Source organism: Limtongia smithiae, assembly GCF_038497785.1.
Source record: "Limtongia smithiae strain NRRL Y-17922 unplaced genomic scaffold V1518scaffold_1, whole genome shotgun sequence".
Classification (NCBI taxonomy): domain Eukaryota; kingdom Fungi; phylum Ascomycota; class Lipomycetes; order Lipomycetales; family Lipomycetaceae; genus Limtongia; species Limtongia smithiae.
The window spans coordinates 2,122,938-2,142,024 of record NW_027117622.1 but is presented as its reverse complement, the minus strand read 5'-3'; the positions used below and the strand labels follow the sequence as shown (position 1 = coordinate 2,142,024).

The 19,087-nt window shown below is 58.1% G+C and overlaps 10 protein-coding genes across 10 annotated transcripts; 6 read left to right on the top strand and 4 right to left on the bottom strand.

The window, feature by feature from the left end:
- Window positions 1–80: 80 nt before the first annotated feature.
- V1518DRAFT_410411 (uncharacterized protein) lies at window positions 81–1,902 on the top strand. Its single transcript, XM_066902594.1, has 2 exons — window positions 81–636; window positions 686–1,902. Exons 1-2 carry the CDS (start codon window positions 503–505, stop codon window positions 1,818–1,820), a joined length of 1,269 nt encoding a protein of 422 aa, XP_066762516.1. The 5' UTR covers window positions 81–502; the 3' UTR covers window positions 1,821–1,902.
- On the bottom strand, window positions 1,611–2,624 carry V1518DRAFT_410409 (uncharacterized protein). The gene is made up of 2 exons (XM_066902593.1): window positions 2,058–2,624; window positions 1,611–2,007 (listed from the first exon to the last, which is right to left on the bottom strand). Exons 1-2 carry the CDS (start codon window positions 2,617–2,619, stop codon window positions 1,862–1,864), a joined length of 708 nt encoding a protein of 235 aa, XP_066762515.1. The 5' UTR covers window positions 2,620–2,624; the 3' UTR covers window positions 1,611–1,861.
- V1518DRAFT_410408 (uncharacterized protein) lies at window positions 2,575–3,341 on the top strand. The gene has a single exon (XM_066902592.1). It carries the CDS (start codon window positions 2,663–2,665, stop codon window positions 3,308–3,310), a length of 648 nt encoding a protein of 215 aa, XP_066762514.1. The 5' UTR covers window positions 2,575–2,662; the 3' UTR covers window positions 3,311–3,341.
- Window positions 3,293–4,351, bottom strand: V1518DRAFT_410407 (uncharacterized protein). Its single transcript, XM_066902591.1, has one exon. It carries the CDS (start codon window positions 4,299–4,301, stop codon window positions 3,402–3,404), a length of 900 nt encoding a protein of 299 aa, XP_066762513.1. The 5' UTR covers window positions 4,302–4,351; the 3' UTR covers window positions 3,293–3,401.
- A 22-nt stretch (window positions 4,352–4,373) lies between these two features.
- Window positions 4,374–5,435, top strand: V1518DRAFT_410406 (uncharacterized protein). Its single transcript, XM_066902590.1, has one exon. The coding sequence runs from the start codon at window positions 4,495–4,497 to the stop codon at window positions 5,392–5,394; it is 900 nt and encodes a 299-aa protein (XP_066762512.1). The 5' UTR covers window positions 4,374–4,494; the 3' UTR covers window positions 5,395–5,435.
- V1518DRAFT_410404 (type 2A phosphatase) lies at window positions 5,331–6,456 on the bottom strand. Its single transcript, XM_066902589.1, has 2 exons — window positions 5,994–6,456; window positions 5,331–5,945 (listed from the first exon to the last, which is right to left on the bottom strand). The coding sequence occupies exons 1-2, from the start codon at window positions 6,407–6,409 to the stop codon at window positions 5,429–5,431; spliced, it is 933 nt and encodes a 310-aa protein (XP_066762511.1). The 5' UTR covers window positions 6,410–6,456; the 3' UTR covers window positions 5,331–5,428.
- Window positions 6,457–7,232: 776 nt separating this feature from the next.
- Window positions 7,233–7,964, top strand: V1518DRAFT_367874 (uncharacterized protein; the record flags this gene model as incomplete). The annotated part of the gene is made up of 1 exon (XM_066901241.1): window positions 7,233–7,964. A coding segment is annotated over one exon (732 nt), but the record flags the coding sequence as incomplete, so codon positions are not given.
- Window positions 7,965–9,992: 2,028 nt separating this feature from the next.
- V1518DRAFT_390159 (uncharacterized protein) lies at window positions 9,993–12,970 on the top strand (the record flags this gene model as incomplete). The annotated part of the gene is made up of 5 exons (XM_066901747.1): window positions 9,993–10,405; window positions 10,479–10,642; window positions 10,704–10,756; window positions 10,812–11,990; window positions 12,159–12,970. The coding sequence occupies exons 1-5, from the start codon at window positions 10,241–10,243 to the stop codon at window positions 12,968–12,970; spliced, it is 2,373 nt and encodes a 790-aa protein (XP_066762509.1). The 5' UTR covers window positions 9,993–10,240.
- Window positions 12,971–13,839: 869 nt separating this feature from the next.
- On the top strand, window positions 13,840–15,418 carry V1518DRAFT_360155 (general substrate transporter; the record flags this gene model as incomplete). The annotated part of the gene is made up of 3 exons (XM_066901205.1): window positions 13,840–14,206; window positions 14,266–15,076; window positions 15,127–15,418. Coding segments are annotated over 3 exons (1,470 nt in total), but the record flags the coding sequence as incomplete, so codon positions are not given.
- A 135-nt stretch (window positions 15,419–15,553) lies between these two features.
- Window positions 15,554–18,796, bottom strand: V1518DRAFT_50969 (OPT oligopeptide transporter protein-domain-containing protein). The gene has a single exon (XM_066906607.1). The coding sequence runs from the start codon at window positions 18,579–18,581 to the stop codon at window positions 16,008–16,010; it is 2,574 nt and encodes an 857-aa protein (XP_066762507.1). The 5' UTR covers window positions 18,582–18,796; the 3' UTR covers window positions 15,554–16,007.
- Between the last annotated feature and the right edge of the window lie 291 nt (window positions 18,797–19,087).

Genomic DNA, 19,087 nt, shown 5'->3' with positions numbered 1-19,087 from the left:
AGATATCGGGCGGCGATGCCGTCACGTGGCGGCGATAGACTGCGGCGCAGCGGCTCGCGATGCGCAGCCGACTCGGCTCCAGGCCGCACCCCTGTGCGCCTGCCCGTTTCCGGACCGGCGTCTGGGGTCACCCTGGAAGACGGCAGTGCCCCTGGCGCATCCGGCAGCGCCAGCGGCGGTGCGACTGCGGGAGTGTGCGGCGGTGACGGCGTGGCGACAGCACGATGCCAGCAGACAGCACGCAAGACGAGGATCTGGCGCGTACAAGTGCGCGTGGTCGACAGCGGCAGCGACAGCGCGGGTGTTCTGCCAGCAGCGGTGCTTCTGGTGCTTCTGGCCCGTCCAGCTCCACGACTGCCACCAGTTCTGAACAGCCCATCGCATCTTCGAGCGGCCCCTCGCGTCGCTTCTCTGCCGGCCCCTCCCGCCCCCTGCTGCGGCGCCCCCTGGCACAATCTATCCATACTCTCTGCGTCTTTTGTGAGCTCGCATTTCCCCCGCCATGAAGCTCCTCGCCAACTCCACCGACAACGCCGGCGCCGGCCCCATCCGCCTCCTGCCCGAGGAGCCCGCGGACCTCTGGCACGCCTACAACCTCATCGCGCCGGGTGACAGCCTCCGCGCAAAGACCTTCCGGTATCGTCAGCCCTGTCCTCCCCTGTCGCCTCCCCCCCTAACAGCCCAGGCGCGTCTCCAAAGACTACTCCCGCGACCTCACCTCCCCCCTGCCCTCTTCCGGCGTCTCCGCCTCGCAGCGCATCGCGCTCGTCCTCACCATCACCGTCGCGAAGACTGACTTCGATCCCGCCGCCGCCGCCCTGCACGTCTCCGGCCCGGTGGCCGAGCAGTCGCCTCATGTCCACCTGGGAGCGTTCCACACGCTCGATCTCGAGCTCCACCGCGCATTCACGCTCTCAAAGCCCACCTCCGCGCCATGGGACTCCGTCGCCCTGCAGACGCTCGCCGCGGCCTGCGACCCCGCCGCTCGCGCTGATGTCGGCGCCGTCGTCCTCCAGCCCGGTCTGGCCAACATCTGCCTCGTCACCGAGCACATGACCCTCCTCCGCCAGCGCGTGGAGCTCTCCATCCCCCGCAAGCGCGCGGCCGACTCCGCCGCGGCCCACGACAAGGCCCTCGGCCGCTTCTACGCCAACGTCGCCACTGCCATGGCCCGCCATTTCGACTACGGCGCCCTGAAAGCCATCATCCTCGCGTCCCCCGCCTTCGCCGCCGACCAGCTCCTCCACCACCTCCTCGACGCCGCCGCCCGCGACGTCGACTCCGGCAGCGCCACCGCCGCTGCCAGCAAAGTCATGCTCAAGTCGAAAGCCAAGTTTCTTGTCGTGCACTGCGCCTCCGGACACGTGCATGCCCTCAACGAGGTGCTGCGCTCCAAGGAGGTGCTTGCGCGCCTCGCAGACACAAAGTTCGCGCGCGAGTCCGCCGCCCTCGAGTCCTTCTTCGCGGTCCTCAGCGACGGCGGCGACAGGGCCTGCTACGGCCCAAAACACGTCGCCGCGGCCGTCGAGCGCGGCGCCGTCAAACAGCTCCTCATCTCTGACCGCCTCTTCCGGAGTCAGGACTTTGGCCGCCGCAAGTACTACGTCGCCCTCGTCGACCAGGTGAAAGGCCTCGGCGGCGAGGTCCTCGTGTTCTCGTCCCTGCACGAGTCCGGCAAGCAGCTCGACCAGTTCACCGGCATCGCCGCCGTCCTTAACTTTTCGTTCCCCGAACTCGACGACATATCTGACGACAGCGGCGACGAGCGCACCGACGAGGACGACACACTAGGATCGTCGGCACACAAAAGGGACTCATGAAGTTTGGTAGTAATGGTTTGGTATTTTACGTGCATGCATGTCTACTCCGCCCAAACCCTCCGCAAGCGGTTATAGTACCACAGATTGCCCTCGTAGGCCCGCAGCCCGTCCTGCGCGATCCCGTATATGAGCCCGAACTTAGCGCCTGACCGCAGCGTCGCCTTGACCTGTGACCGTGGTATGTGTTCTGCACATTAGCACTTGTACGCACTCACTCCCAATTCCGGAGAAACTTACGACTCGCGGCGTACAAAAACCCGACACCGACCGCGCCGATCATGGTGTTCACAAAATCAATCTGCCCCCGCGCCGCGTCGAGCCCCGCCTCGAGCCCAAACATAGTCGCAATGAACCCGGTCGTGCGCAGCGTGAACTTGAACGACTCCTTCATGGCCGCGTGCAGGATCACGTAGTTCTTGCGCTTGTGGTAGAAATACCACCCCTGTACAGTCGTCGGCAGCCGGTGCGAGTTTTCCGCGAGGAAGCGCAGGCTCGCAAGCGTGCCACCGCGGTAGCAGCCCAGCGGGACAGCTACGATGGTGGAGAGCGCAACCAGGGTTGGAAGGCGCAATAACGGGGGAATGCCAAAGCGGGGGGGTTGTGAGGGTGGTGCAAAGAGAGGAGTGGGGGTGCTTGTGCTTGTGCTTGTGCTTGTGCTTGTGCCCATCTCTGGGATGGCGACGGCTGGGGCGGCCGGGGCGGCCTCTTCGTGTGCTGGTGGCATCGTCGCAGATGTAGCTGTATAGGAGTGCGACTTTCGTAAAGTTCGCCGTTGGGAGGTTCCCGAGGGTCCGTACATCACTGCAACCCCGCGCCCCCTCATCACCCATCCCGTGTCCCCCATGTCGGCACCAGAACGAATACCATGGGTGATCCGCCACGGCGGCGACGGCACCACCTCTCATCCCTCCTCTTCCGACGACGCGATGGCCCGACGCCGCCTTCCGCCTGGCGCCATTCCCCAACCCGAACGCTTCTCCCACGGCCACCGCAATGTCAAACTCTTCATCTTCCGCATGCGCAACTACCTCCTCCTCACCGCGCCGCCATCATGCACTGACCGCACGCTCGTTCGCGCGTTTGTGATGTTTTTGTCGGGGCCTGCGCTGGCGTGGGCCGTCGCCCGACTTGGGCCTATCCCGCCGACTAGTGACACTCCCGACGTACTTCTGGACGACTTTGACGCGTTCCTCGACGAATTCGCCGCCATCTTCGGCGCAACAAGCCAACCCGCTCCTTGTGTACTGCCACTCCTCCAAGACGGCCGCAGCATCGACGAGTACATCGCGCGCTTCTTCGGGGTGCTCGCTTATATCGACTATTCAAAGCTCGTCCTCCCGCAAGTTTTCTACGACGGGCTTGATCGCGAGTACAAAGAACGTATAGGACCCAAGGAGGACGAGGACATCACTGCCCTGATCGACCGCGCGCGACAGGTCGGCGCGCAGATGGACGCAGAGCGCTTGGAGAGCGGGGAGCATAAGGTGTAGCCATCTAATCCAATGCCACTGTCTAAACCAATGTCGCTATATACAAACCCACGCAAACTCACGCGAAACAAACGCCAACCCCAACGCCACGTCACTTGCCCTTCACCGCCGTCGCCGCTTCGGATCGCACGCGCTTCTTGTACGCCCCCGGCGACTCCAGCGCCGCAGGTGCGTCGTCTTGCCACATGCCGCGGTGTTTGCGCTTCGCCAGCGCCTCTGAGCTCAGGTACTCTGCCCGCGTGGACCCGAACGCCACATTGACATTACTCTCGTACACTACCGCCCACCCGGCGCGCAGCATCTCTTGCGACACGTCCCGCGGCCCGCGCCACGTCCACACGGTTGCCTTCGCGACCGCGCGCTGGTATTGATCCAGCGAGTACAAGCGCACGGTCACACGACGGCCCAGCACCACGTGTTTGAGCCACGCTTTGGCTTCCACCGCGTACTTTTGCGCAGGATGCCCGAACGCGCCGGACTCGGGCGCGTCCACGCCGCAGAGGCGGATGTGGATCGTTTCTAGCGAAAGTTTCTTCTTCTGTGGGTGAGGGTGCTGCAAGCGCCAGCGCGGCAGCGGCGACACGTTGCGCGCGGTGGTCTCGCCCCACGGCAGAAACATCCTGTTGAAAAATCTGTGCAGTCGTCCTTTTGTCCTGAACCAGTGGTGTTCGTAGGGCACTCGTCGCAGCCAGTTCCACCCAGCAAACACGCCGCCGGGTGTGTGGTACAGCCGAAAATTGTCCCCATCGCCGACATATACGCAGCGTCCGCGCAACACGCGACCGCGGGTGTAGTAAGATGTGGGGATGTCGACTGCAGTGCGGAAGCGACGGAGGTAGCGGTAGTAGCCCGACGCGCAGAGAAGCACGCCGGTTGTGAGCGCGCAGGACTGCGCTAGGGTCGTGAGGGAGAAGAAGGGCAGCGTGGGCGGGGAGGGAGGTGGAGTGGTAGAGGCCGGCGAAGGCGGTGGCGGTGTACGAGACCACCACATTTCTTCGGACCGTGGGTATGTCAAGCTCAAGGTAGATGCATGTCGTGAGAAGCGGCGATGAACAGAAGACTCGACCGGGCAGCAGTATACAGACAAACGCACCACTGGGTTTTGTGTTCATGATTCGACATCTATATCGACACAGCTGACGAGGACCACCCACCTCCCGTCCCACGCACAATCACCACACACAATGGCAACCACCTTCGAACTCCTGCGGACCGCGCACCAAACTGCGTCGTACATGACGCTTCCACCGGCAGCAGTCAAGGAGCTCTACGACCTCTCTTACAAATTCATCATCTCCTCAACGTCCCGCACTCTCAACCCCACCGACATGTACACTGTCTTTGAGCTGCACTTCTACCTCGCGCTGATCAGCGGCAACGAGCGCGACGCGTCGTACATACTCAAGCGCATGACCGACCGCTTTGGCGCCGGCGCGCCGCGGGTTGTTGTGTTGCGGGCGCTTTATCTGGAAGTTACGGAGACTCCAGCTGCCGCGAGCGAGCACCTCGACAAGCGTGGCACTGAGGCGGATTTGCTCGTGCGCAAGCGCAAGATTGCGATTTTAAAGTCGTCTCCGAGTGCGCAGTCCACCGAGCTTGTTGCACAGCTGCTCACGCTGGTTGATACCTTTGCGGCCGACGCTGAGAGCTGGGCGGAGCTCGCGCGGTTGTACACCGACGCGGGGCTGTTTGCGCAGGCATTGTTCGCTCTGCACGAGGTTTTGTTGATTTTCCCGCTCGCTTACAACGTCAACGCGCTTATTGGCGAGACGTGCGTGCAATACGCGGCGACCCTGGGAACCGCTGGTGCTGCGGAGGAGAAGTTGATCGAGGCCACGAAGTTCTTCCTCCGTGCAGTCGAGCTATGCGACGACTACGTACGCGGCTGGGCCGGCGTTCTGATCGCGTCCCTGCGCATCACGCAACTAGCAACTGGCGGCAGCAGCGTCGCGGCGAAGAAGAAGGATGCGTTGTACAAAGACCTCGCGAAGCTCGCGCGGAGTCAATTGCAGAAGATCGTGGATACGAACGACGCCCATCCGGAGGATCTTGCGGCCGCGGCACTCGTGTTGAAGTCTTACTAGTTTTGCATATGTAGTATTTATATAGATTCCTTGTTCATGATGACGTCGGGACGGTGGCTTTCTCGGTATATTGCTCGACGATCGGAAGGTTCTCTGTGATCCAATTCGAATCCCGCAGGAATAACCCCACGTCCTTCGCAGTGCCTGGTATCTTTTGCCGCACGGCGGCATAATCGGCCTGGCGGACCGTGTACTCGCGCAACACGACGCCTTCCTCAAACTCTACGAAAACCCGCGTGTCGCGTACGCGGAAGAGCACATCGTCGACGCGCATGAAAAAGCGCGCGAGCACGAGCATGCGGGCGGGCATCACCCGAAGTTTGACGGTGTACATCGATACGCCGTTGTCGCCGAGCTCGTCTTCGAAGAGCACGACATCGTCGAAGAAGAGGATCGGGTCAGGAAGGCGGAGTTTGTGTATCGGAATGCGGTCGGTTGTTGGGGTGAATTGTGAGAGGGCCGTTGGTGCGGTGAGGGTGCCACGGTAGTCGGTGGTGTAGGTCCAGTCGAACGGCTTCACGACGTCGTGCAGGTTATGTGGGGATTTTGATCTGCGCAATGTGAGAATGTGACTGTACAACACGCGCTAGAGAACGCACTTATCCTTCATCCACGTCTCCGAATATGCGACCTTGACTAGCCCGCCATCCGGATTGCCATGCTTCGCAACCCTGTCCAGCGCATCAACTGAGTTAAACCCCAACGTCCACCCCGACGGCGCGTGCTGCATGACCACATAATTCTTGCCGAAAATCATCTCAGGGATCGGAATCCGCAAGCGCGCGTACGCGCGGTCGATCTCGTCCGCGGACATGATTGCCCCCTTGCGCGCGTACACATGCCAGCCATGGGCGGCGGCGATGGAAGGCGCGGCGAGGAAGGTCGCAGTGTGGTATGCATAGAGCGGGGCGCTGTCGGCGGAGGGGAAGGCGTAGGTCGAGTAGGCTTGCGTGGTACCATCGGCGGTGGCGGGCGCTGTGTTTGGCGCATCGGGCGGCGGGTCGTGCGACGCCATGAGTGCGTGGAGCAGGGCGGAGGATCGGCCTCAACGTCTGTGGAGGGCGCGGCGACGAGCTTACTGCTGAGGAGCGGTGCGCCGGGGGCCCGCGACTCCGTGTCGTGTCGCATTATGTCGAGCGCCGTGTCGTGTTGAATCTGTGTCGTACTGCATGTCGCGCGTGTGCCGCACACTAGAACGTCGCGCCCGCTGGACACGTGCTTCTGTTTCTAGAACACAGCCCCGCGTTTCGCACCGGCCGCCTCGCCGGCCCGATCCCGCGGCCGTTTCCCTCTTCGAGGACTTGACGACTCGCCACTGTCTACACTAATCTTGCTACAGCGATAAACTGGGCGCTGGAAGCGGCGCAAATCGCGGACGGCGGAGGGAGGGGTGCCGGAGACAAAGCGTCTGGAGCTGGCGCGAGGGAACCTGGCCAGCGTGCAGCCGCAGCCCTGGACGCCGCTTCCCGGCTCCCGGGCCACGGCAGAGCCAAGCGGCGCGGGGCCGCGCGCCACGCCGGCGTTTTACCTCTGGCCCGCTGAATAGATCTGAGCATGCAGCGAACTGCACGTCTGCACAGATACTATGGACTGAAGCAGAGCAGATCGTGGGGACGGCCGCGGGGCGGCAGAGACCGGGCGCTGACGTCACACGTGCGGCGTGCGGCGCTGCCGGGGTTGGCGGTCCAGGACGCGCAACGAGGAAGCGCGTTCGGCGCACGCAACAGGGCTGCGCCGCAAGACGCGCACGCCACGGCGGCCTATATAACCACGGCGGCCTCCCGTCGATCTTCGCAGTTCTATCTCCACCCCACACCGCACCGCCCACTACCGCCACAATGTCCTCCGTCGTCGTCACAAACATCGACTCCTCCATCTCGCGCCAGCAGATCTACGACTTCTTCGCCTTCTGTGGCAAGATCGACTCCCTTGACGTCTCCGAGGCGCTCGACCGCACCACCAATGCGCCCATCCTCGTCGCACGCGTTCGCTTTGTGCAAGAGGAGGCTGGCAAGACCGCGCTTTTGCTCACGGACACGCTGCTCGGCTCTCGCAACGTCCAGGTGTCGGAGGACATGCAGTCGCACCCGGAGGTCGATGCGCGCGCACAGTATCAGCGCGAGTACCCCCCTCCCGGCGGCGCGCGCGAGATCGAGACCGGCGAGATCGTGCACGACGTGCCGCAGGAGGACAAGCCCAAGGCTGCGGTCATCGCGGAGCTGCTCTCGCACGGCTACGCGCTCTCGGACAAAGCGGTCCAGAAGTCGCAGGAGTTTGACCAGCGCCACGGATTCTCCAATCGCTTCAGCCGGTATCTGACCGATATCGACTCGAAATATAACATCTCTGCACGCGCGCAGCAGTCAGCGCAGACCGCGGACTCGAAGTACAACATCCTCGGGCACGTCCACCACACACAGGGCATCCTGCACAAGTACTTTGACAAGGCCATGGACAGCGACACCGGCGCGCGTGTGCGGCTCTTTTACTCAGACGCGTCCAAGAACGTGGCGGACGTGCACAACGAGGCCCGTCGTCTCGCGAATATCCGCGAGGGGAAGCCGAATGGATCCAGCATCGACGCGCTCAAGTACCAGGAGATGGCGGTTACTGAGTCTGGCGGCGGTCCGACCCCGTTGCCTGCTGATGCACCGGCCCCGCAAGCGTCTACCGAGGGAACATACCAAGCCTCGTCTCAGTCTTACCAGCAGACACCTACTCAGCCCTACCAGGCGCCTACCGAGACATCCTACCAGGCGCCTGCGCCTGCGTCCGTCGCGACTCCGACCGAGGCGTCTGCACCTGTTTCGACTCCTGTCGAGACGCCTGCACCTGTGTCGGCGGCACCTGTTGAGACGTCTGCACCTGTGTCGGCTCCTTCGGAGACGCCTGCGGCCGTCGCGGCTCCTGTCGCAACTCCTTCCGAAGTGCCTACCCCGGTCCCGGCTGCCACGTACATCGCTCCTACCACACAGTAAAGGTGGCACACAGATACCAGATTAGCTCTCTTGGAATTTTGTATATAATAACTGGATTGGATTGGTAGTACAAGTGCGGATCAAGAGTATGTCTTGCTATGATAACAGGCGTCGACGGTCAACATCCTTAAAAAAGTCTGACGATCCAGAAGGCAACACGCCGAATTCTGGCGAGAGATGCACGCAGCTCATTCACTCCCGAACGTGCGCGGAGCCACACGTTCAAAGAGCTCCCAAATCGCGTGAAAGGCGTGCAACTAACGCGTGCGCCGGCGCGATCATCAGATAGGCGCGATTCTGCAACTCCCAACAGCCCAGTTTCGAGCGGGTTAAAAACACATGTGACATATCAGATAATCGGGGCTCCAGGATCGCACTTTGAACTTCTTCGCGACGCGGCAGAAAGGTTTCAGTTCCGATTGCTTTCTCATCGTCGAGGACTCGGCCGCCGCGAATTGTCATCCCTCTGTTCTGCGCTGCCAGGCAACGTTCTCGCACGCCGGACGCTGGTTGGCTGCACTGGTCGCCCCGCTACCACGAGTGTCACGTATCAGGTTCCCCAGAGTCTACTGCTCGGCATCCCGGCCACCGCTTTCTGCCAGGTTGCTGGATACTTCCTGTGGGCGCTCCAACCCGAGCTTTCTCGGCCGCCCAGGCGAGCTGCCTCGGGCTCCGCGAAGCGCAGCACAGGAACCATCGCGAAGCGAATCCCGCGTTTGAACCGGGATGACCTTGCCTGCGGGCAGTGCGGGATGCGCCACAACCGTTGTTAGTAAACAGCTCGCGGTCGAGACCTCTGTATTGTATGAGGTATAGCCACGTTTACCCTGTAGTGCGAGATGCGCCACAATTAGTAGCATGTCATTCCGTGAACCGGAGCCGTTTTTCGCGCACAGCGGTCGAAATTGCTGTCTGAACCGGCACTGGACCACTCGCGCGAGCCAGATTGCAAATTTTAGGCGCACTGCACCCGATGGCTGACTTTCAGAACTGTCGCCTTTTCTGGCGGCAGAGATTCAGAGTAGCTCCGATGGGATGTCCATTCAGCTCATCAACAGATTCAAGCATGGACCGTAGACTCCATTGAACTCGCCCTTAAGCCGTATATACTCCCAAATAGCCGGGCGCGCAAGTGGAACGCCACGAGAGGTGCGGACGCTCGGCACAACAACGGACGAAGGTTCAAACCACCAAACCTAATATACGCCACCACTAGGCCCGTTTGAAACACGCACGGGCGACCACTTGCCCTTTTTAGGCAGCGCATCCCATCTGGTTACGTTTGTGTGTGCATGCTCACTTTGCATGACGCTGCATGACGCATGGCCACACCCACAACAACAACAACAACAAGCCACCATCGCGCGCATTTTCCCGCTGTCCTTGTATAGTGAGTGACTGCTGCCACGATCTGAGAGGGCAACACAGTAGCAGCAGCAGACAGGCGTCCTCAAGAAGAATTGGGCTGGCGCGTAGAGGGTTCAGACCCGGAGAGGCTAACTGGGAAAGTTTAATCGAAGGAGCGCTAGGACGAGGCGGTGCAGTGGCGCAGGCCGCGTTGGGCAAGGCTCATCTGCGTGGGTTTGGTTTCGCGCCTCGGTTTCTCTTTCGACGGCTCCAAACATCGCGCTGAGAACCCACCAAAACAACTTGTCCCTGTTCCCGTTCTCCACTGCTCCGCAGCGCCTGCGAGACCGTGCCTCCTCCTCTGCCATCACCATATCCCCGGCCCCATCTCGCCTCCACGCCTGGCCTTCCCGCCTCGTGCGCACTCTGTCTTCCCTGAGAGCACCTTCCGCCCCCAGTCCGCTTTCAGCCCATCTCCCATCTGCCGTCCACCGCCCACCCCCTCCCCGCCCGCGGCTCCTATGCGATACGGCTCCGTTCTCTCACAGTACGCCGTGCCGGAGTGGAGGGCGTACGCCGTCGACTATGACCAGCTCAAGTCACTCATCAAGCAGTGCGTGCTCCCCGCTGCCGGCGCCGGCGGCGAGGACGTCACCTTCTCCGCCATCGCGGAGCAGTTCCAACGAGTATGTGGCCCGTATCTGCTTATCTGCTCTGCACGCGTGCGCGCTTTTGCTCACCCTCTCTCCCCCCTCACAGATAAACATCTTCGTGCGCTCTAAGGCAGGCGAGCTTGACCGACGAATCCGCAACTGCAACAAAGCCATCGACGACATCACCAAGCAGGACGCCGCCCGGACATACCCCATCAGCAACGTCCAGCGGCAACAGCCGATTCTCAAGATAGAGGCCGAGATCGAGGCGTACGTCCTTTTTCTTTGTGTGCTTGCACCTGTCGCCGTGTACTGACCGATCTGTATTCAGCATCTATCAGGAACTCCAATCTCTCGCCCGCTTCGTCAGCTCTCACAAAATTGGTATGCCGCGCTTCAAGTAACCCACTTCGATTTTCCTCTAACCTACTTGTTTTAGCATTCCGGAAACTTGTCAAAGCCTACAACAAATGGTCGAATACCGCCACCCTCTCCACCCGGTACGCTAGTCTGCTCGAGGCTCCGAAGTCCTTCACCCGCCGCGACTTCTCCTCCACCGTCGTCGAGCTCTCGTTCCTCTACGATGCCGTCCGGCGATATGTGCAGTCTTCGATCCGGTTCTTCCAGCAGCCCTCGCGATCCAGTCTTGCTAGTGGCGACCTCGATTTCGAGGCCGGCTCTGCCCACGCCTCCAACTCGGCTACCTTCTGGGTGCATCCCGACAACTTCGTCGAGCTCGAGGTGTTCATGCTCAAGTTCCTCTCGATAATGCCCAACGAGTCCTTTTTCCGCAGAAACATCTTGCAGAAAACCGACTACTCGGTTGATTCCGACACCTCGATCTTGTACATCAACTCGCCCACCGTCTCGGCGCACGCCAACAATTCCAAACGCGTACGAGATGAAGTCAGCATCATTGTCAGCGATGTCGAGGCTGAAACCTCCGAAGCTGTTCTATGCACCCCCAGCGGCGCGATCCTCGCGGGTAAGAAGAAGTACCTCGAGAGCATCATCAACGGCACGGCAAGCTCGACCGAAGTGCAGCAGCTGGACAGCATCGGCAAGGCTGCTGTGGTTTGGGTCGAGACACACGCTGCAAAGCCATCGTTTGCTGTCAGTGTCAAGCGAACGCGGTTCGAGCAGATCGGCGCGCCAGGCTCGTCCACCGTGTGGGCGTCGCTTGATAACGAGATCGAGTTTCAAAAGGCGGACGCCACCAACGGATGGTTGAACTTTGATCTTTCGGCATCCTCTATCACTTTCCCCTACGCGGTCCTTGATCTGCGCTGGCAAGGCAGCGAGCCAAAGTGGATGCGTGAGCTACGGAACTCGCACACCGTGTACGAGGTCTCAGGATTCCACTACTTCACTCACAGCTCTGCATTCCTCGGGTTTTCAGCGATGCCCTCGTGGGCGGATTTACTTACGCAGGATATCCACAAAGTCCCCAAACAGAAGCATATGCGCCGGCCAATTAAGTCGCGCGTGTCAACAATTCGCTCCAGTAACCCGCCATCAACCACCTCCTCGTCTACCATTCCCACCATCGAAAGCCGGAGCAGCGTCGAGACGCCACCGGATGAATATACAGTGTTTGAACAGCCGGTTCAGGAGTCTGGTAAGAAGTCACCAAGGCTTGCGACACCACTTCCGCCGCTGCTTGAGCAGCCTGCGTCTGCAAACAATTTCTCCACGATGCCAGCAGCGCTCTCTGCCGCGCCGTCTGTGAATCTGCCTGTGCCGGCAGCTGCTGCTACTGCGCCCGCTGCTGTGGACAACGCGCTAGCTGCCCAACAACCGCACAAGCTCGGCAAGCAGATCCCGCCGGAAGCCGCCGACATCGCGCGACGCGGCCGTGCGCGTGGCACCGCACGTGCCTCACGCCGTTTGGTGCTTTCGCAGCAGACCTCGAACGACGAGAACCGATACTGGAACGAGTTCGACAACCCTGAGGACGGTGACGGGTCGGGTGCGTTCTATATCGACATCAGTGCGGACGACCGGGACGTCAGCCCAAACGCGTTACTGAAACCGCTGGGAAAGTTCGTGGATTGGTCCTCGGGTTTGTGGGATGCTGTGTCGAAGAAGGCGCAGTCGATTCACGAGTTTGCAAACACCGAGTCGCCCTCCCGCCGTGCTGCGCGAGACCAAGAGCGTGAGGCACTACTGTCTTCCGACGACGAGGAGGAGATGAACGAGAACAATCTACTTGCGTTGTCGGCTGCGAACTGTAGACCCGGGCAAGAAGATCCCGAGGCCCAGCTCGAGAATACCGTGATGGGCTTCAAATCCAGTGATGCCGAGGCACTCGATCGCGCACTGACCATGTTCTACGCAGTTTCATTTAGCGTGTCACTCATGCTCGTTGCGATTCTCGACGCAATTATCCTCGCGTGCCAGAGCAACGCGGGAACCGTCTACATCTCTCTTCTCGCCTCCATCGGCATCGTCTTCGCCGAGGCTATGGCCGTTGCAGGCGTCGTCGCGTTCATGTGGCGCCGGCGTGTGCCCGGCGCGTTACATCAGATCCTCGTGTTCCTCGCTACTCTTGTTACTGTGTGCGCGGGCGTCGGTGGCATTTTGATTATCCTAGTGTAATGCCCGACTACTACATTTCTCCGTTAATTGGCTTCCTCCTTTTTGTTTTGTTTTGGCATGAATTCATACAACTGCATGTGAAGTTTTTCGGAAGCTTTTACGTTTAATCATTAATTGTTATACCAACTAAACGTTGCTTTTTCATTTCCCCCTCTCATCTCAGAGCGTCTCTCCTGTTGATCTAATTACGTTTGTATCATTTTTCTCCTCTATACTTCAACGGTCAGAATGGGAGGTTTCTTGAAGTGATGTCTCATGCAGCGTCTGCATGGGTATTTGGTTGATAGTTGCCAGTGTTACTAGTCATTTGTGCCTTTTATTTTCGCATTGAAGAACAACGCGCGTGGATGTTTGATAGAGAGCGAGCGGTGAAGGCCTGGGCGTGTGTGTTGTCTGTAGTTTTATCGAACACTTGCGTGGTTTGTTTTTTTAGATCCTGAGAAGTTGCATCGATCGAACGAGCAGTAGATTTGCGGAAGTTGTGTGGCGAGGTGTGATAAACCGTGATCGCCGTCTTTAAGATGGCGCTTCCAGCGTGCGGCTGGAAAGCGTAGTACGCTGCGGAAAGTGCGACCTCGGGATTTTATCTCCGTCCCGTGCGCGTAACGATAAGAGACGCGCGCACTCTCACAACACCGCCGACTCGCCACCGCCGTCGTCACCTGCTCTCTACCGTCTCCGGGCCATTGCGCTTCGCCTGAATTCTTGAGAGTTCTGCAGTCCGCAGTGTCGCCGCCTCTGCCGCCGCTGCTGTACGCCGTGCAATTGCCGGGCCATCGGATACCCGCTCATCTACACGCGTACCGCCATACGCCCGCTCCATCACAACCAGTACCACCAACCACCGCACCACCTCCGCGCGACACATAATGGCGTCCTCGCGGAAACAAGGGTCGATTTTGCCTTCGGTCGTGATTGGCTCGTTCGCCGCCATCGGCGGCATCCTGTACGGCTACGATACGGGTCTGATTGCGGGTATCCTCGCCATGCCGGAGTTCAAGAAGGACTTCGGCAGTCTGAACCCACTCGGTGAGCCCGGAGAGTATTATCTACCGCCGTCGCGCAAGTCGTTCATTGTTTCCACACTATCTGCAGGGCTGTTCTGCGGCGCGTTCTCGACAGGATATCTGGCGGACTTCAGGGGACGACGGCCAGGGCTTATCTTTGCGTGCTTCTTGTTCATGTTTGGCGTCGCGATGCAGGTTGCTACTTTAAATGTGGATATATTTGTCATCGGTACGTTAGGACTCTTGGAGGTGCTGTGTGGGGGGACAAATGTGCTAATAGGACACTAGGCCGATTCTTGACTGGCTGCGGTGTGGGCTCCATTGCCGCCATTGGCCCTCTCTACCAAGCCGAGATCGCGCCAAAGCATCTGCGCGGTACGCTGACTGCGTTTTATCACACCGCAAAGACTTTTGGTGTGCTTATCGCCTCCGTCGTCGACAACGAGAGTAAAAACCGCGAGGGGCGGTCGTCGTACCTCGTGCCCATCTACCTGCAATTTTTGTGGGCCATAATCCTGGTGCTTGGTTTCGCGGTACTACCGGAGTCGCCGCGATATTTTATGAAAATTGGGCGGCGCGATGCGGCGCGCAAGGCGTTGGCGAGGATTCGTAGTTATGACGAGGATCATGAGGCGGTCACGGCAGAGTTAGATGAGATTCAGGCTACCATTGAGCTTGAGCAGTCTATCGGCGACGTGTCGATTGCGGACTGTTTCAAGCGCACGACGAACAAACAGTCCTACCGCATGACGATCGGCCTCGTCATCGGCGCGATGAGCCAGCTTGTGGGTGTGAACTTTATCAAATACTTTGGCACGGATTTCTTCATGCAGGCCGGCGTGACGAACTCGTTTGTGGTCAGCATGGCTACGAACATGGTCAGTTTCACCATGACGCTGCCGTCGCTGTACCTTATCGAGCGGCTGGGTCGGCGGCCGTTTTTGACGATCGGCTTGCTCGGGTGTTTTGCAACGCAGTATATCATCGCCATCACTGGGCTGATTCTCGATAAAGATTCGGATTTGGCGAAGAGCGCCCTCGTGCTATTTACGATTCTTTATATTGCGGTAGAATCCTGCGGCGCCGGACCACCAATGCTGTAAGTTTGTGTTTGTTATCCGTGCATGCATATAACTAACAAAACCACAGTGTGGTTATCGGAGAAACCTTTCCGCTTCGCACGCGCGCGAAATCGATCGCAATGTCCATCGGCTGTGACTATGTCTTCAACTTCCTCATCTCCATCACATCGCCCTATCTTGTCGATCCCGGTCCAGGCAGTCTCAACCTCGGTACGAGTGTGTTTTTCATCTGGGGCACTTCAAGTTTCTGCGGCGCCATGTTTGTGTACTTCTTCGTCTATGAGACCCGCGGCCTCACGCTCGAGGAGATCGACGAGATGTACACGACCGTGCCAGCCGCGTGGCACTCCAATGAGTTCAAGGCCTCTGGCATCGCGCTGCAGGACGACGACATTCTGCTCGCACTTAATCGCGATAACATGGACGGCCTTGCGCTCAGTCGTGGCACGCTCGACTTTAAGAACGGCACCGACCACGAGATCAGCGGCACCAATCACGCGTCCTCCGTTCTGGACTCGCTCGACAGCGACGCAGAGAGCGTCGACATCGACGTTGTGCGCGAGGCCGATCCATTACTCCATCCGCCGCGATAAATGGTCCGATATGTTTGAACTAGTTTCTCTTTATTTTGCGATTTCTATCGTTTTCTTTCATATTTTGTATCTTACTGGGGTTTTGCATTCTTAACGGTTGGTATAGAACAAGATAGAGTCATATAAAGGCCGAGATCTAAGATGCCCCTTTTGTCGCGGACGGCATACATTCATCAAAAATGGGAGACTTATATAACTGGAGTTCATTTTGTTTGGGAAGACCGGGAACTACACAAATATGCATTGCTCTGTGATATTTAGATCTCGGGCGAACTTCAGTCTACAGAATAGAGGATAAACAAAACCTATCGTTTGAACTATCATAAACAACTTGCACGAAAGTGACACAACTATATCAGTGGAACTCGCCGACTTTCTTGCCGAAGCCATCAGCGGGAATCTCGAGTAGCGACGCGGTACGCGCGTAATCTACGCCTGCCGCGATGACATTGTTGCCCCACCAGGACAGCGACGTCTGTGTGTACTGAAGAGAAAGGAAGATCACTATGCCGGAGAACGCGACGCCGGCAGAGAGTCCGGATGCGAGCACGTAGTTGTACTTCTCCCACCATGCGGTGCGGTAGCGGCGGAGGTAGAACATGAACGCGGTGGCCGCGTAAAAACCGCCGACGTAATATGTATAATTGTATGTCGAACCCCAGAATGCGGCGCCGGAGACGATGAGCGCGGGGTGAATCGCCTTCATGCGCATCGGGTACTTGAGCTTCAGAATGCCGAATGGAATCGCGATGAGTGGGCCGATGTAGAACGCGTGCTTCAGCGCTGGGTATAGCGTCGTCAGTACACGGTTTGGATTGATCACGCCGAACATGATGGCGTCCGAGTACACCGTGCGCGGGAACTGGCATACGAACTTGTCAGGTTGAGTGGTGCTGCAGAAGTCCTTGACCGTGTCGAACAGCGCTTGCACCGCGCCGATTGTCGCAAAGCACTGGATCAGCGTCGCGAGCATCTGCGCGCGGAAAACCGACCGTTGTGGCAGCTTCGCGTAATGTGCTATTTTCTGATCCGCAATGAAGCTCTCTGCCTGCTCATCCACATTGTAGCCCCACATGCGTACCATCATGTTCGTCACGGCGTTGCCAGGGTCCATGTAACCAGCGAGGATAACCGAGAACGCACCAAAGCCCATCGCGTAGCCGGTCATGGAGTAAATGATCACAGTGGGAATGTACATGCCGATATTGAAGAAGAAAATCGCAATCACGGTCCATACTGGCACGGTCGTAGGCCATGCACACAGTGCTGTAATCGCAGTCGCGACGCCAATGCAAAAAATGACCAAGAACCACCAATCCGGGACCTCCTTGTACTTGCGCATCATGATACTGTGCGGGTCATTGAACTCGTCGAGACTGTTGCGCAGCGGATGGCGAATGGCGCCGTAGAACAGCTTCATGGTGTGAATGATAAGCTTGTACTCCGTGATCATGACGTACACAAATGCGCAGGTATAGAGCGCCCATAGACCGCCAGTGCCGATGATATGGCCAGCCGACATGTATGGCACCGAGTAGTTCAAATACTGTTCTAGATCAAACTGCCCTTCAGTGTCGAGAATCCGCGACAAGTTGTACGTCTTGCCGGAGCTGTCGTAGATAGTGTTGGCGTTGATCGGAAGGTAGGCGGTGTACTTGTGGTTCGTAAAGTACAAAATCATCACCACAATCCCGCTCAAGATAACGCCGATGAATTTGTTCATGAACGAAAAGTACGGTATCACGAGGACAGTCGCGTAGTTGATGACAGACCAGTCGAAAGTCGGCAGCGGGTTAATGCCCATGCCAAGGTACGATCCAGTAATAATCGCAAGCTTCACATTCTTCGGAGCAATCCAAGTCATCCAATTGAAAGTACTCAGAGCCTTGAACAAGTAGTTGGGCACAAAAAAGTAGAGGAACGAGCAGACGAATGTCAAGAAGAACAGCTTCTGGCGGGAAATAGTCCATCCGTAAACAGATGTCTTCGTCTCAGGAATGAGCAATGCGCGATTGAGCGCGAGCGCGGGAAGCACAGTCGGGAACACAGCCTTGACGGGGTAGATAACGAGCTTGCGGCACATGCCCGCTAGACCGTAACCAAAGAACAGACTCGCAAAGTTCATGAGAAAGACGAATCCAAAATCGACCCAAGCTAGGTGGAAAAATTTCTCAGAGCGCATGGCGACGGTGAATGACATAAAGTTGGACATCTGCGAGCCGACATTGACCATAACAGTAGCTAACATCTGTTCCTTGTGCGTCCATGGGCCTGGGTTAATGCTGTATCGCTTGCCGAACACTTTGAAGCCCCAGTCCGGAAGCAGCTGCACTAGCTTGCCGCAGGGGAACAGGAATAGTTGAAGAACGGTAGATTGTAGCGTCAAACGCGGTTGACGCTCGTAGAAGAACTCGTTGACGAAACTGCCGATTGCCACCCAGATACTGCCAAGAATATATGCGCGGATAGTTTCGCATGCAATAGTCGTGTCGTCATACGGGTCAGTCACAGCTCGCACTTCAGGATATGGCGAGTGGTATTTGATAACAGCTGCCTCAGCGCGTGCGTCGAGCTCATAGTTTTCGTAGCCCTGGCCATAGGCATCAGGCCCAGATAAGATCGCCTTGATCTTGTGCAACGTTTCGTTCTCAAAGTTGACGTCGTCGTAGTGCTCGCTGTAAGCTTCTCGAAGAATCTCTAGAGCTTCCTCCAGTGGCAGCTCAAGAATCTTTTCGTAAATAAACATCGATGCCTTCTCCGCCAAAGGATCAGATTCGCTGTGTTCGCTGACTTTGTTCATCTTGTTTAGTCGTTCCACGATTTTCGCGCGGAGCGTCTCCTCGCTGAGCTCGTTCACGCTGATCTCGGACTCCTGAACCTTCTCGTTGCCGAACTTCTCATCGCCGCTGTACTTCTCGTTGAACGACATGTTGGTTGGTTAGCTGCTCGAGCGAGTGCGCGGGGGTGGAAACACAGCGCTTCTCGAGAGTTATATCGCGTGAACAGAGGGATGCAGACGACGACTTTAAAGCAATTGCGCGTTACTCTCGTCATATGCCGCGGATTGCGTGCTGCTCCTTGGGGGTCCAATCTGTCGCTTGGCATGATAAGCAGAACACGCAATCAGAGCGGTTGCCAATGAAAATCCACTTTCATGCGCAATGGCGTGGCTGTGTTAATCACTTCAGCTGATACAGCACCCTGATGTGAAGTCGGCCAGCTAATTTTAATATCAGTATGTCATATCTCTAGCGTAATTTGAGACTCGAGATCTCTGGCCACAGCGCAAGTTTGTAGCAGAGTGCGGGTATTTTTGGTATTATTAACGCACACACAAAGTGACACAGACTTGAGAGCAATCAGAAGGGCATAGAGGAGCATGTAGATAAAGGATGTATGGACAGACAGCGGCAGCTGTGCCAGTTCCAAGACTTC